The sequence below is a fragment of the Indicator indicator genome, chromosome 2 (assembly GCF_027791375.1).
Source record: "Indicator indicator isolate 239-I01 chromosome 2, UM_Iind_1.1, whole genome shotgun sequence".
NCBI classification, from domain to species: Eukaryota; Metazoa; Chordata; class Aves; order Piciformes; family Indicatoridae; genus Indicator; species Indicator indicator.
The window spans coordinates 44,772,588-44,788,891 of record NC_072011.1 but is presented as its reverse complement, the minus strand read 5'-3'; the positions used below and the strand labels follow the sequence as shown (position 1 = coordinate 44,788,891).

The window sequence follows — 16,304 nt, the reverse complement described above, 5'->3', positions numbered from 1 at the left end:
CAGCTGAAGTCCACTTTGCTTTACGGTTGTCCTCTTGAAAGTGCCTTCCTTGCTGTCCTCTATGTACCACAATCAGATGCATTAAATCAGTTGTACTGAAGTCTTTGGGACCTCCCAGGGAGAAGCTGATGTTATCGGATGCAGCTGTTGCACTTTCCTTACCAGAGGTAGATGCTGTTAACCACAAGTTAAGGCTCCAATGCTGCAGACACACAGATACAGATGCAGTTGGGTCAGCAGCAGAGTTGGAACTAAAAAATGTTCTGTTCCATGCTGTACGCCTGCATCATATTTGTTCTAGTTTTGCTCTTCCTTGCCATTTTGAGTTTTGACTTTCACTTTCCTCCTTCCCCTAGATGCTTAGCTCCTATACTGTTGGTATGGGGCAGCCATATTCTTGAGTCTAGCTGAGGGTTTTTGATAGATGAGACAGGTGCTCTGCTATTAATTTTTGGTGTGGCATGAAACAGCTTAAAACTGCAGGTGAAAACTGTAGTAAATGCGTTAGTTGAGCTATGCTAAGTGTCTGCCCTTTGTGCCTCCCCTGTGTTTTATTGGTTTTTTTAGCCAAATTCAAGTGGATTCTTACGCAAAGGCAGAAGTTAAATTTCTGACCCACAGAACATGTCCTGTCGAAATTCAGTTCCCTGCTCCATGTGCTTAACATAGAAATCCTCAGCAGAACAAGGTAAAGAGTGTCCAGCTTATGGCTGAAGGTGTGGTTTCTTGTATAAAAAGCTTTGCAATAGAAAGGACTTCTATCTCCAGAAACCAGATCTCTTTGACCCACAGACATGTGGCTTAGAATAATATGACTTAACTTGCCTCCTCTACCCTGCAGACTGGTCACTAGAACGTAAAGTGTTTGGCTAGAGGCAAGTGCTTAAGGACACATTTGTAAGACCATCTTGAAAGGATGAGGTGGGTGGCAGGTACATGCTTTTACTTTGCAACTAGGCTTCCAGGTGGCAGTTTGTGAGGGGATGTCAGCAGGTCTAGAAACTTCCAAAGGGAAACATGAAGCCAGGAGATGGTGTTTTTTTGTTTTTTTTTTTTGTTTTTTTTTTTTTGTTTTTGTTTTTGTTTTTTGTTTTTTTTTCAGGAAGGGGAATGAAAAGGTAGGGAAACAGCTCAGAAGTTTCTCCTCAGAAGAGGAGATAAGAGGTCTGGAGAAAGCAGGCCTTGTTTATTAGGGTATGACACAGATCTGCTCTGCCACTCCTCTATCTCGTCCTCCTACCAGAGAGAAGACGGAATTGTACCTTGACCCCCCTGTCCACCAACCAGCTGCAGAACCAGGAGAACCAATGCTGCAAGGTTCGGGCCCTCTTCCATGCCAGTCTTGACCGCCACAGCTCAGAAGAGGAGCTTGAGCGCATCAACCGAGAGTTTGCCGCTGAGAAGCGGAAGTGGTCCCAGGTCAGCAGGCTTGCCTGCTGCAGTGACAGCAACAACACCTCCTCCAGTGACGAAGAAGTGAAGAACTTGTGTGCAATGTCCTTCCAGCCTGTGGCAGAGCAGACTGATGGTCTGCATGCAAGCCCAAGCCCTGTGCTGTTTAGTGCCTCCCCTCCCAAGAGACTCCAGCCCCTGGTGCGGAGCCCAGCCTCCAGACCTCTAATCTTCACAAGCGTTGGGGCAGGCCTTGAGCAAGTTATGCCTTGTAAGAGACATCGACAAGGATATGTGGACAAGGTCAGCAGGCCTAGCCTTGACCTTGAAAAAATGCAACAGGTAAGGTGGAGCTTCATATGAGAAGAGCAGTATCATTTGAGAAGATGTGAGCAAAGATAGAAAAGGGTTATTGAGGCAAAATTCAGTAATACAGGGTTGCTTCTTGTTGATATGTCTTCAGGGGCATACTTGATACTTCTGCTCTTTCTCTAGGATGAACTCAGCCTAAGTGTAGATGTCTCTTGAGAGGAGGTCAAGCTGCTGCTACTCTAATGGCTCATGCTGCTCCTGTTATGAAAGTGGCACCCAAACAGGGTGCTGTGCTTAATACAGAAACAAAGTCACTGGAGTTAACTTTTGTCAAGTTACCCCTGATGCCATGATCTGACCCATACCATTTACTCCAAAATAAATTAATTGCTTAGGTGTATATAAATAAATAGCTTTGTCATGGAGGTAATGGTTGTAGGCTTGATGATAGGTATTTCCACACCTGTTGACCTTAGGCCAAGGTCTCTTTTGCAGAACTTTTGTGGAGGCCTGGATTTGAGGTTTGTATATGTGAGGAAACTGCCTCACTTCTGCAGAGGCTGGGAAATAGGGCATGCCCAGTACTGCAGGGGTCTCTGCAGTGCCCATCTGGTGCTGCTCTTCTAGCAGGTATTGCTGCAGAGTTAGTATTTCAGTTCACTCTTCGTTTGTTTTTCTTCTTGCACTGCTGTAGTGTCAATTTGAAAGAGTTATCTGCAGACATCTGTTGACTCCCAGTAAATTAGTTATTTTCAGTGCTGAATTTCATTAGGGGAGAATGTCACTGTGTGTAGTTGGTTAGATGTACTTATTAACAACACCTTTAAGCCTACAAGAGGCACTAAAAGAAAGGAATATGTATTTTTTTCCAAGCTCTTTAGAAGTCTCATCCTTTCATTTCTTCATTACATTGCTGCTTGTTCTTAGTCCTGTTGTAAGCGTATGTCCCATGAATACATCACGCAGGGACTGGTAGTTTTTGTACGCTTTTTTCTTAACCCCTCTTTGCCCATCTAGACAAGTATTTACTCCCAGAATATTCAAAAGCCCTAGAGTTGCATTTCACATCATTCAAATCTTCTACTGATAGACTTTAATTAGTCTCACATCTTAATGAGAGGAGAAGAAAGTTGGTGAGCTTGAGCTGGTGGGGCCAGGGAGAGAAACATGCAAAGGGAGATGCAGCCTGAATATTTTAACAGTATTTGGTCATTAGTACTATTTTTATAGTTCTAATTCATTAAGTTTCAAACAGTAACATCTTCAAGTTTTATGGTGATTTTTTGTTTGCTTCCTGTGCTTGTTTCCACTACAAAAATTGTGGTAGAAATAGGTGTTGCAGATTCAGTCCTTTACTGACACTTGGATTCCCCAAATCGTCAATCTCGTTTCTCATCACAATGATTTGAAATCTGGGTTTCATTTGAGTTCTGCTGCAAAATCCTTGTATGAAGCTGAGCAAATCTCATTCAGTATCTCCATTTCTCACCCACGAAGTGGAAGCAGGGTGTTTATTTCTTGGTTGCTCTTCATTCTCCAGCAAAAATGTCTATTAAGCACCTGGGCAGCACTTGGCATCATGTGGTTTTCAGTCAGATAAATAAAGTAAATGAGGAATGATAATACTCAACTGGCTATTCTAAGGCTTCATCTAGATTGAGTGTCATGTTACTCTTCTTTTGCAATTGTTATCCTTACTACCATTTGCTTGTCCATGAGAGTACAGCTGAAAAGCTTGATGTGATTGTGGCTTTTTGGAGCAGCAGATATGGTTTTTGCTCTTGTCCTTGAGACTTACTTCGCATTCCTGTGGAGCTGAAAGATGACTAAGAATATCAGGCAAGATTAATTTGTGCAGGAAGCAAGTGTATTCTGAGACAAGAAGACAATTCTGGGAGCATGATGCATTACTTGAGGGCAGATGAAGAGATGCCAAGTGCTTTATCTTTACATCAAATCCTGGTTTTGTTGGAAGATGATGGAAAATTGGTGTGGTGTGGAGTGGCTCTGTGCAGTACTGGGATGCTTAAGTTATTCTGAGAGTTGAACAGGCAAAGCTTGATTTGCATGAAGGCCGTATGTCAGTGGCATGCAGTGTCTAAATGTCTTCCCATGTTCCAATGATTTGATGCCTTTTGGTAAGGAAGCAGAGAAAATTTGGGAGACAAGTGGGTTGGGGGCAGTCTGAGCGCTTCTAAGCACCTCCACCTCTATGGTGTGTGGATAAACTAAAGTCTTCACCACCTGGGCCTTTCAGTTCAGCTTCCCTCAGGAGGAAAGGCTGCATGGGAGCAGGTTTAAAAGGCCCTGTTCTGATTAGGTGCCAGGCCATGCACTTCTAGCTTCACAGGGCAGTGCGATTCTGCCCTGCTGTGTCCCAGCAATAAGTTTGGACAGTTGGTGGGCGTATTTCCCACCCTGACTGCCTGGTCAGTTGGCCACCCAGTATCTTCTCTGTTGAAGCTGAGTTAGGGCAATTCAATGCATGCTTTTCTTCAGTGCTCCAATGGACTAGAAAATTAGCTCAGAAGGCTTCTTCCTTTCTTTTCCCTAATTGGGTGGAAATACCCTGGCTTGTGCAGACACTTGTGTTGCTGCAGTGAATGCCCTGTCCTAGCCACCCCTTAATCATGGTCCTTGGACAGCCTTGGGCCCTGCTGCCAGCCACTTGCTATTTAATGAAGGCTGTGCATATCCTAGAAAAACTCGGGCTGCTGCCACCCTGTTAACTTCAGCAGATCTGTTTTTTTTGGCAATGCTGAGAGCACAGGGTCTAGAAGAGGAGGGACATCCTTTGATGGCTTGCGCTGAGGGCGCTAGAGAATGCAAGAGTAGGCTGAAGTTTAAGCAAGTCCAGAAGGAGGACTTCCTTCTAGTAAATAATCATTGGAACTGCTGATCGTATTCCTAGGGAATGAGACTAATTGGTCTTGGCATGTTGTGTAAATAGAAAGGAAGTAAAGTGTCCATCATCCTGTGCTGTTTAATGAGACTGCCTGGATCCTCTCTGAAATCTACTTTCACCAGCTTGAGAAGTCAGATTATAGCATTTGCAGGGAGAGAGATCATAAGTAATCTTTTGGAGGAGACTAGCTTTGGGCTGGCATAATGAGCAATCTGTCCTCATTTGTGTGGCTGGTAAGGAAGCAAAATTTGAAGTACAATACAGGGAGTTTGGGTACATGAGCGTGCTTACAGTTATGCTAGAAAGTCATTAGGTAGTTCTGAGCAAGCTGCGAAACCTTTCTGCCATGGTTTGCCTGCGTGTATGAGTAGATAATATAATTGTGTTAGGGAGGCCTAACGCATTCTTCAAAATGCTTTTTGATGCTAGGATGAAAAAGACCAGCACAGAAGAGAGAAACATCCTATGTTAATATTTGGATTTCTCACTGCAGATACTGCACCCCATTTGTTGGGTGAGTAGTTTCAGTGTATGATGAGTGCACCTTTGTCTTGGCTTAATGCTGAAAGTGTCCTGGGTAGAGTATGAACCTTTATCTGAGCTTAGTTGTGTAGTATCAAGCCAAACAGTTCTGAATATTTTACCATTGGCATTTTGTTTGGACTGAGTAGAGCAATCAACACTGAGAGCTTTCTTTTGGGATGATACTTGCTCAGTCAAGGCTGTGGGGCTGCACTCACCACACATAACCAAGGACCAGTGTGTGTGACCTCTAGTATGCTGGGTTCTGGGCTTTGGGCTGCTAATGGCTCAAGAGTAAGATTTCCATATCCTCAGCACAGCTGGGCTTTGCCCTTGCCTGCCTCTCCAGGACTTGACATGTAGCTTCTGGATAAAGAATGTGTGAACTTGAGTCCTTTTCACCTCTTGGCCTCCAGTATGAATCCAGGCCTTGTCAGTTCCTAAAACTTGTCACCATATGTTTGCCCATCAGAGCTTTCCTTGGTGATGGAAGAACCTGGTGCTGTTGAAAGTTTCATCACTGTCTGTGCCCTGGCCCTTGCTCTCCAGAGTGACTGAGTGGAGTTCAGGGGCCTGTGCTGAATGCAACATCTTGACACTGTTTCCTAAGGGGCCCTGTGCCAGAAGTTGTCTTTCCCAGGTGTAAGAGTTGGGCCATAGCAATTGTTGGTCCCTGGGTGCAGTAGAGTGCTTGTTGAAGCAACAGAATAAGGAAACTATTGCAGAAGCTGGTTGTGCCATTACAGAATGAGAAATCCTGCTTCTGGTAACCTCTCACAATTTTGCTTTTATTTTCAACACCAGAAATTCTACAACAGCTGTTCCTTCAGCCCAGAAGCACCTGTGTATCTGACCCCTGTCAGCATTTGGCACTGAGGTAGCCAGCAGAACAAATGCTATCCCTGGCTGATGCGAGGCAATCCTAGCGTAAGAAAGTTTGAGGCTGAAAATGATTGATTAGATTGTCCAGTCTAGTTACCTGCAAGGTTTTACTTCTGTGGCAGGAAGCTTTTGGACTCTAGACACGTACCACATGAGTGGGTGATGGAGCATTGTAGAAGTGTATATTTTCTCGGGGCTTTTAGGGGAGTTGAGGAAATGTTCTCTTCTAGTTTTATGCCTGTTACAAAGACTTTCCAGCAAAGTGCCATCCATATGATGTCTGTTTTACTGACTGAGGCATTTGTAGTCTGAGAGTGGCAGAGAATGCAAAGGAAGGGTGCCATCTGGGAGGCAGAGAGATTCAGTAGCAAGGGAAGGCATGAGGGACCCCTCCCCACCCTGAGGAGGTGATTATGACTCTGCCAGGCAGCAGATATCTCTGTCTCTTTCTCTGTGTCCCCTATGTGTTCCCTGGGTGGCAGGGAACATGCTGTAATCATAGTGTGTCTGTGCTGGTGGGGCTAGATGAATTGGAGTGTAAGAGCAGTAACCCATGTGGAACTTGGCCTAACTGCTTCCTAGAAAGGGTAACAATTTCCTCTCCATTCCTGAAGAAGGCATGTGGCTGTGATTCACTTCACTGATAGTAAGGCTCATCTGCTTCCATGGTGCAGTTGTAAACACCAATGTTAAGGCAGGTAGGATAATCTAGGCCTATTCTTAAGCTTTCAGGATCAGTGACAAAAGTCAGAGGATTCTTTCAGAATGCTTGAGATTGGAAGGGGACCTCTCTGATCAAGTTGGGTCACCTGGAGCCAGGTCCCTAGGACTGTGTCCAGAAAACTCTTTTATATTGCCAAGGATGGAGCCTCCACAACCTGGGCAACCTGTGGCAGTGCTTGGTCAGCCTTAAAAGTGCTGCCTTGATGTTCAGAGAGAGCATTCTCTTGTGTGTTTTGGTGCCCGTTGACCCTTTCCCTGGCACTTGGAGCCACTAAAACTCACCAGCTTCAGCCTGTACATCAACAGCTTCCTTGTGAGAATCTGTTCTCTGTACATTGCTGAAATACAGACTGAATTTGTGTGCAAGTCTACTGCAGTCCTGCCTCTGTCTTCTTTTGATACTGTATTATCCTTTCAAGTGTACTGCTAGCAGTCTTTTATTCTGACTGTTTATCTCTCCTTGGACCTCTTCCATCCTTGTGTCAGCCCTGGCACAAAGTATCAGTGATTTGTCCGTTCCTGGGGCCAAATAATTCTGTTCTTCTCCCTTTGTATCTTTCTTCCTTGTTTCGCCCGAGTGTATTTTTGATCTAGTTTTGTAATGCATGCAAAAGGGCAACGGTTCAAGGAGGAGTCACTATAATGAGTACTTCTGTCTGCAAATATTTATCAATCTCTTTCCCCAGGTGTCTGGCTGCGTAAATTTGCCTTCTTTTAGTGGGAGCATGCTTGTTGGTGAATATAGCTATTTGGACTGCACTGAGACCAGAAAGTCATCTGGGCTGTCTCCAAGTGTGAGCCATTATCTAGAACATTTGCTGAAACAATTGAAACCTGGTTGATTGAGGTACTGTTTTGGATCATGAAAGAGAGTGGGGATTGGGTTGGTCATGATGATTTGGAGTGCACCAGAGAGCGTGGTTAAGGAAAAGGAAGCTATGGGAAGGAAATTAGATGTGGATGAAGTTTGGAAGAATATGCACTGAAAGCAGGAGAGATCTGTGGGATAGGAAAGGGAAGAGGATGGTAAGAAGAGACAGAGTCATTTTATTGTATTAAGATTCCTAAGAGGACCATAATGGCACCTGGCACTAGTGACAGTAAATTATGAGCCTGAGATTAAAGCCAACAGTGTATCGATTGGATTGGCAGACTTGCTGGCTATCTTCTGAACCATGGTGATGTTCTTTTTTCTCTAAGCATTAAAGCTTGGTAAGAAGGTATTAGACTAGAATTGACTCTGGCCAGGGAGGTCAAAGGGAACCCCAAGAATTTCTACAGGTATATTAATGGTAAAAAGAAGACTAGGGAAGGTGTGGGCCCCTTCAGAAAGGAAACAGGTGAAATGGTCACAAGTGACATGGAAAAGGCTGAGGTTCTCAATGACTTCTTTACCTCAGTCTTCACTGCAAAGGCCTCCAGCCACATTTCTGGAGTCATGGAAAATAATAGCAGGGACCAGGAAGAAGAACTGCCCATCATAAGTGAAGATCAGGTTTGTGATCACCTGAGGAACCTGAAAGTGTTCAAGTCCATGGGACCTGACAGGATACACCCACGGGTACTGAGAGAACTGGCAGATGAGTTGCTAAACCCCTCTCTATTATATTCCAAAAGTCATGACAGTCTGGGGAAGTCCCCACTGACTGGAAAAGGGGAAACATAACTCCCATTTTCAAAAAGGATAAGAAGGAAGAATCAGGGAACTACAGGCCAGTCAGTCTCACCTCTGAGCCCAGTGAGATCATGGAGGAGATCCTCCTGGAGGCACTACTGAGACAGAAGAATAGTGAAGAGGTGATTGGGTACAGTCAGCGTGGCTTCACCAAGGGCAAATCCTGCCTGACAAACCTGGTGGCTTCTATGACAAGGTCACAACATTAATAGATGAGAGGTGAGCAACTGATGTCATTGATCTGGACCTGAGCAAAGCCTTCGACACTGTCCCACACCACATCCTGGTCTCCAAACTGGTGAAACATGGGTTTGATGGGTGGACCACTAGATGGATAAAGAACTGGCTTGATAGCCACACCCAAAGAGTGGCTGTCAATGGCTCCATGTCCCAGTGGAGGCTGGTGACAAGCAGAGTCCCTCAGGGATCAGTCCTGGGACCAGTCCTGTTCAATATCTTTGTCAGTGACATGGACAGTGGCATTGAGTACACCCTCAGCAAGTTTGCTGATGACACCAAGCTGTGTGGTGCAGCAGACATGCTGGAGGGAAGGGATCCATCCAGAGGGACCTGGACAGGCTGGAGAGGTGGGCACAAGCCAACCTCATGAGGTTCAACAAGACCAAGTGCAAGGTCCTGCATCTGGGTCGAGGCAATCCCAAGCACAAATCCAGGCTGGGAAGTGACTGGCTGGAGAGCAGCCCTAAGGAAAGGGACTTGGGGGTGCTAATTGAGAAGAAGCTCAACATGAGCTGTCAATGTACACTTGCAGCCCAGAAAGCCAACCAGATCCTGGGCTGCATCAAGAGAAGTGTGGCCAGCAGGTCAAGGGAGGTGATTCTCCCCTTCTACGCCACTCTGAGACCTCACCTGGAATACTGTGTCCAGTTGTGGAACCCCTATTACAGGAGGGATATGGACATGCTGGAAGGTGTCCAGAGAAGGGCCATGAGGATGATCAGAGGGCTGGAGCACCTCTCCTATGAGGACAGACTGAAAGAGTTGGGGCTGTTCAGCCCGGAGAAGAGAAGGCTCTGAGGTGACCTTATTGTGGCTTTCCAGTACCTGAAGGGGGCCTACAAGAAATCTGGGGAGGGACTTTTTAGGCTATCAGGTAGTGATAGGACTAGGGGGAATGGAACAAAGCTTGGAAGTGGGGAGATTCAGGCTGGACGTAAGGAAGAAGTTCTTCACCATGTGAGTGGTGAGAGCCTGGAATGAATTGCCCAGGGAGGTGGTTTAAGGCCAGGCTGGATGAGGCTCCAGCCAGCCTGATCTAGTGTGAAGTGTCTCTGCTCATGGTAGGGGGTTGGAACTATATGATCCTTGTGGTCCCTTCCAACCCTGACTGATTCTATGACTAAAGCAGATTGTTTGGCTGCAGACCAGAGAGAGGTCAAATGGGCATATGGGCACCAATGGCATGTGTCCTTTGGATGTTACTTAGGGAGAAGTCTTGGGTGATGCTGATGATGCTCTGTGAGGCTTGAACTCTTGGTGTGACTAATGTGTAGGTAGGTCTGGAGGGAGAAAATTTGGAGGAACAAATCAAAGTGCTCACACCTGAAAGCAGGTGCCAGAATCTCCTCAGGTGAATGGAAAAGATTGGTGTCTTGACATGCAGCTTTTTTCTCTTAAAAGATGGAGAATAATTCTTAATGAACTGGTAAAAGGAAAAGCCCAATCTCCTATATTTACTGGCAGTGATTTTTGGCAACCCACCAGCATGCTGCAGGAAACATCACGGGGCAAAACCTGGAAATGCTAACTGCAGCAACAGCTCAACTGGTTAAAATGTGATTTCATGTGAGATGAATGGCAGTCACTGAGTGGATGCTGGGTGGCTGGCCCAGGGATAGCCATCTTGCAGCATATCCCTGTTCTCTGTTTTGGCTGTTGCAGGTTCTTTTTGAAGGAGATTTTTTCCAAGGATGTTTTGTTTCATTTTTTGACACAGTACAGTGTGGAAGGATAATCCTGGTATGTTTTCTTTGCCATTCTCTGAATTCAGCCCAAGTAGCCTTGAGGGTCTGGCAGATTAAGAAGGTTTGCTGTATGGTGTTTATACTTTTCAGCAAGACCTGGAAAGTCAGGACCTTCTTTGCAGTGCTGTTCTTGCCTAGCCTTGGTGTGTCTGGATGGGCTGCTTGGGTTGGGTCCATTGTAACTGTTGAGTTGGCCTTGTGCCTTTCCTTTCCCACTCCTCCCTCAGCATGTGGCTCATTGTAAAATACCTCATTGTTGTCTGGGGAGAAAAGGAGTTTACAAGCTGATTTGCTGTATGCTGTCATTGCCCATGTTGTATTTGGCCTGCAGATGAAAGGATCTCTCTTCAGGTGTGCAAGTTACATTTTTTGCTTTTAGTAGCAACCTCTGAAAAGGAGAAAGCCTTACACTTTACTGCTTTAGAGTATCAGTGACATGATCTTGAGGAAACTGGAAAGGGTAAATGCCTATTTAGAACCAAGCTGGTTTTGACTTGGGTAGTTCAGAGAGTGTCCGATGGTGATGGCAGTTTCTTGCTTGCTTTTCTGACTTTGTAGGTAAAAACTCATTTTGAGCAGAAGAGATAGATTAGGCTTTTTCTTTGGTTCCTGTATCACCACCAGCATTAAGTGTTGAATTCACAGCTGAAGCACTTGCACAAGTGAGCAGTCTCTTGAAAGTCAGCGCCCACAAGCTAACAGGGGCTCCTACTACTTAAAAAGTCAGAGGGTAAGAAACTTGTTTAAAGCACTACAGAAAAGGAATGGTAGCAAGGAATGGAAAGCAAGATCTTACTTTTTTCCCCTTTGTCTTTCACGGGCACTGCTTAGCCCCATATCTCTAAGGTAGGACAACTTCCTTATCTAGCATGGTTGGCACTGGTGTTTGAGAGGTGATGCAGGTGTGCTTTGCACCGTGTAGTCCCCCGCATATGGCACTGCCTGTGAATAAGAAAGGAGGGAGGTGGTAGTGTGGGTCTGAAATGGCAGAAACAGGGTGGTTGTGTGATGGTGCAGATTAACTGTTAATACTGGCCATTTGTGCTTCAGTTTTGCCACAGCAAACTAAAAGCAAGAAGCTTCTTCCAGAGCATATCTGAGACTTGAAAATGTGGCAGCCATTAATGTACAATAGACAGAAGCTGTCTAAGCTTGTAAGGCCAAGCCCATGGCTAGAGTAAACACTCTAGGAAATAGTGTTTTTGAGACAAGCTTTGGCATGGTAGAACAGCCAGACTAGCTGTCAACAACACAGCTGTCCTTGGTGTGGGCTGGGGTTTAGCTCTGATTTTCTGCCTTAGCTCTGAATAGCCTGTCCGTTATTGGCTTATACAAGAACTGCACTGCTGGGCTCTGCTTGTGCTTTCAGCCTGTTGATGTGAACAGGAGTGTTGGGCATCCCACAGCTCATCTCACAAGAGGAGGCTTTCAACAGAGGCATTTACTTCTCATGTAGGTGGAGACTGAGTTAAACCAGAGCCCTTCTCCAGAACCATGTTCTCAGATACACATTTCTTGTTGAGGAGCAGTTCATTTTGAGGAATTAATAACTAATAAATCAGAAATGATCTCTCCCTCTCCATGGCAAGACCAAATAACTAAGATTTTTCTCAAATCAAGGTTTCGGAAGCATAGGTGTCCTGGATGCCACAGGTGAATTTAAAAAAGCACAATGAAGACACTGAAGAGAATCCCAATTAAGTTTGCTGATTTTTCCTAATTGAAAATGATCTTCTCAGTCTCCTGATGGACTTTGCTTGGTCATGTAAAGTGACTTCTGTAGGAATGAACTTGGAAAACTGCAGATCATCTAGAGTGTTAGGAATTTAATGTAAATATGAAATCTGTGGTCATGCCTATGCTAAATGTGCATGTGTTTTTCAAGTTGTAGCATATCCTGCCAAGCTATAATTCTACCTTACTGCATTTGATTATGGAAAAATTAGGTTGATCACTTATATAAAGGATGAAACCTTGAATTGTGTTGCAGTTATGCTTACAATAAGATTGGGAAGTACTTTTTTTTATGACAGCTTAGGTAATTCTTGCCTGCGTTTGGAGATTTTGGGAACTCCCTGCCTTTTGCGTATCACTTCAGAAGCTCACTGACACTCCTGTATTGTCTGGAGCTGGGGTTCTTCAGCTTAGAGAAGAGACAGCTTCAGGGGGACCTTATAGCTGCCTTCTAATACCTGAAGGGATCCTACAGGAAGGCTGGAGAGGGACTTTTCATAAGGGTGTCTAGCAAAAGGACGAGGGGCAATGGTTTTAAGCTGAGGCATAGTAGGTTTAGACTGGATCTTGGGAAGACGTTCTTCAGTTCAAGAGTGGTGGGACTCTGGAGGACTCCTGGTGGGACTTCTTTGCCCAGGGAGGTTGTGGATGTCTCCTTCCTGGGGCTGTTCAAGGAGAGGATGGATAAGGCCACGAACAGCTGAGTCTAGCTGAGAAGCATCCCTGCCTGTGGTTGTAGATGATGATCTCTAAGGTCCCTTCCAACCTAAGCCATTCTGTGATTTGTTTTTATTATCAACCAGTATCTGCACAGAGAATCTTAATGTACTTGGTCTTGAGATGTTTAGGTCTGCCTTGTACTGCTCTTTTCTTGAGATGATCTGAACTGTTGCCTTTCTCAGTGTGGTGGGTGAATGAATCTTCTTGGTCCTAGGACGTGACCATTTTGTAGGCATGAAATGGGTCAAAATCCTGAAATGAAAAAGGGAAACAACAAAATTATTCTTGTGTTAAAATTGATGCATGTATTATGAGCACTGGCATGTGTTAACAGGCTCTGATGTGGATCTTACAGACTACTGGGTTGAAGATTTATTTTCAGCAGGTTGCAAAGTGGATCTAGATGCAGACAATGAAGTGGCATACACAAGGTCAGCAATTCTCTAACTAGCTCTTTTTTTCACAGCTCTGAAGGCTGCTGTGCCACTAATACCAATTTAGAAGAGCAGTAGCCTGATTCTGGCTCTGAGCTGGGCATCACAGCTCTTGCATAGGGGAGGTTCAAAAGGAAAAGTAGTGTTTGTCACATTGTGGTTGTATTGCTTCTTGCACTAGGGAAGTTTCCTGGACTGGCTTCTGTGCCATCTTGAGCCATGTGCAGCCATGAGGAAGTGAACCCAAGGGAATGCAAGAGGGTATCAGAATCCACTAGTGCTGAAAGAAACCATATACATGCTTAAGAGGAAGGACAAAGCACCAGGCAGGCCTAACCCAGCCCTTTAAAAGTTGATAGATCAAACCCCATCACAAGCTCTGAGCTTCAATCTGTAAAAGCCATTCCAGGCCCTGTGTGCTGTGTAGCTTTGTGCTGTGAGGCAGGTGCAGGCAGGCACTGCTGCATGTGAGCATGGGAGAATGTTCTCTAAGTGCAGTGATTAGTTACGTGCTGCATAGATGTGTTCACATCCTGGAGTGAATTAACTGGCCACTTCAGCATGTTCCTTTGTTACTAGGGTGTATGAGGGTCAGTGGGGTTGGGGAGCAGGGGAACAAGTAGGTAATAGACTGGGGAATGTGGGAACAGTTGGGTTATATAATTTCTCTCTAATGCTCTACTATCCCCACTTCTTAAATGTTTATATGAAGACAAGAAATGTTGCTTTGGTTTGTTAATCATCTTCTGGCCTGTAATTTCTAATATAGTACTTGTTTATGTAAAATTATTTTCATGTGCTTATGAGATGCAAATAGGATCTCACAAGTAGGAATGGTCATATGAAAAGTGGTGATGCTGAAATACACCGTGAGGCTGTGTGGGTCTGACATGTACACGTGTGTGGGTCTGACATGTACACGTGTGTGGGTCTGACATGTACACGTGTGTGGGTCTGACATGTACACGTGTGTGGGTCTTGGGAGAAGCAGGGCTCTGGGCTCTGCATTCAGACTCTGTAAAGCCTGAGTAAGCCCCATGGGTTGAGATGTTTGCTTATTTGTTTGAGACAGACTTGGTTTAGGTTCCCAGAGTTGTTTATGCAGTCAGCCTGCGTTTGACTTTCTCAAAGTTTCTCCACAAATCCAAAGTTTTTGTCTGAAAAAGGACCTTCTGCTTAAAGCTGTCTTTCTGAGTACTCGCAGCAGCACCAGCTGAGCCCAAGGAAAGAGTTCATGTGGGGTAACGTCATTTTCACTTAGCTGCAGAAAGAGTGGGAGGCCATTCAGAGTCACATTTTGAGGTTTCTGTTATGAGGAAGAGGCCATGTCTGCCTTCCATGCTATTGAAAAATCCTTGCCTCATTTAGTGCAGTGAATATACCTCATGTTGGCTTGTTTTGGAGAATCTCCACTAAGACCAGATTCTCCCCAGACAAACCTTTGGTGTTTTCTGTAATCAATTTGGTAGATATTGTGTGGGGTTTATACCTCCTGAAAAAGCCCCTTGTGCTAACTATACTCTTTAGGACAGGCTTTTGGGCTGACAAATGGTATTCAGGGCTGTGAATTAATAATTTTAAACATAAATACTTGATATCAACATCCAAAACATTCAGACTGGCTCAAAACCATTAGAAAATTGGCTTAAAAACCTTAACTTGAAACAATTTTGAGCTGTTTGGTTGTTGTCCTTGCTTTCCATGTGTACAGCTATTCTTTCCTCTGCTGGGGCAAACCTATACAAGCAGGCAGTCTTTTCTGGAAGTGAGGTGTTGTGGATGCTTGGCTGTTCGCTTTCTGGGTAGTATGCAGAAGGCCTTGTGGCTTGAATAGAGCCTGCAGAGCGTCTTGTAGTTTTTTCAGTTAGCTGAGGATGGTATAAAGGTAATCTGGCACATCCAGGAAGCACCTGTATCCTTTGGATTCAGACCAGCCATTTGTGGATTCTTTTCTTTTTGTCCCTGTACTGTCACAGCTGACCAAAGTCTGTAGCTTTCACTGATTTTCTTTACTTCATTTTTTTTTTCCTTATTATTTCCTAGGGTATAGAGCTGTGTGACTTGTGGAGCCCTCTCTGGGTCTCCCTACCTAAAGGAGGCTGTTTACTCTGTTGCCTAACTCATACTGGTATCTTAACCTGACTGGTGCTAATCTCTTAAACCCTTCATGGTGTGCTGGGTGGCAGTGTTTAAGCGTCGAATGGTGGAAGTGTGTGCTTCTGCTTGGTTCAAGCCCTCAGCACTGTCATCTCCTGTGTGCTGCTGCAGCAGTGCTGTGGGGGAAAAGGATAAAGCACAGGAGGCTGTGTGCAAGCAAAAAACCTGTGGGGAGGGAGGCTTTGGAGTCATATCTGAGCCAAGACTTCAGTTAATAGTCACAAGCTGGGGTTGCAGAAGGGAGACCAATTTTAAGAGACAAGAGATGATATTTTAGACTAGACTGGATGCTCCCTGTGGACAGCTACAGAGCCAAGGCCAGAAACGAAGGGAGGAAACAGTCACGTTGGCAAGCCTGAATTAAAAGCCTTGTAAGCTTTTTCTCAGGAGCTGCTACCATGCCTGCCAGCTGTGAAACTAGACCTCCTGTCCCTTCACACCCCTCCTCCCTTCGCAGGCTCTGCTGAGCAGGAGGGGCAAGCTCAGCACTTGGGCTTTGGTGATTTTTGCATGTGCAGATGAATGATAGAAAATTAATGAATCCTGCCCCTCCTTTTATATTTTTGTTATTCCACAGGTGCTGGAGTTTTCAGTCAGGTCTGTTTCCTGCACAATTTTTTTTCCATGCCTCAAAGAAAACTCAGCAAAGGATTTGGGGTTGGCAAGGAATGAATATATGAACCATCTGATGTACCCTGCAGATCAGCCGACTTAGACTCTGCCAGACCAGCAGGGGAAGTGGCTGCTGAGACAGAGATGCTCCATACAGAATGTTCGCCTCCTCCATCTCCAAATTCAAATCCAAGGGCTAGTGGTAGAGGTGCTATGGCAAATCTGGCCTGTTTTATCTGTGCCTAGGGGAG

General features: G+C 45.0%; 1 protein-coding gene across 1 annotated transcript in view; it reads left to right on the top strand.

Annotated features, from left to right (window-relative positions):
* Positions 1-16,304, top strand: part of LOC128980735 (uncharacterized) — a 93,586-nt gene that overhangs the window by 18,445 nt on the left and 58,837 nt on the right. Inside the window, exon 3 of the mRNA XM_054399212.1 lies at positions 1,244-1,734. Coding sequence (XP_054255187.1) covers positions 1,244-1,734 — 491 coding nt within the window. The remainder of the gene's footprint in view (positions 1-1,243; positions 1,735-16,304) is intronic.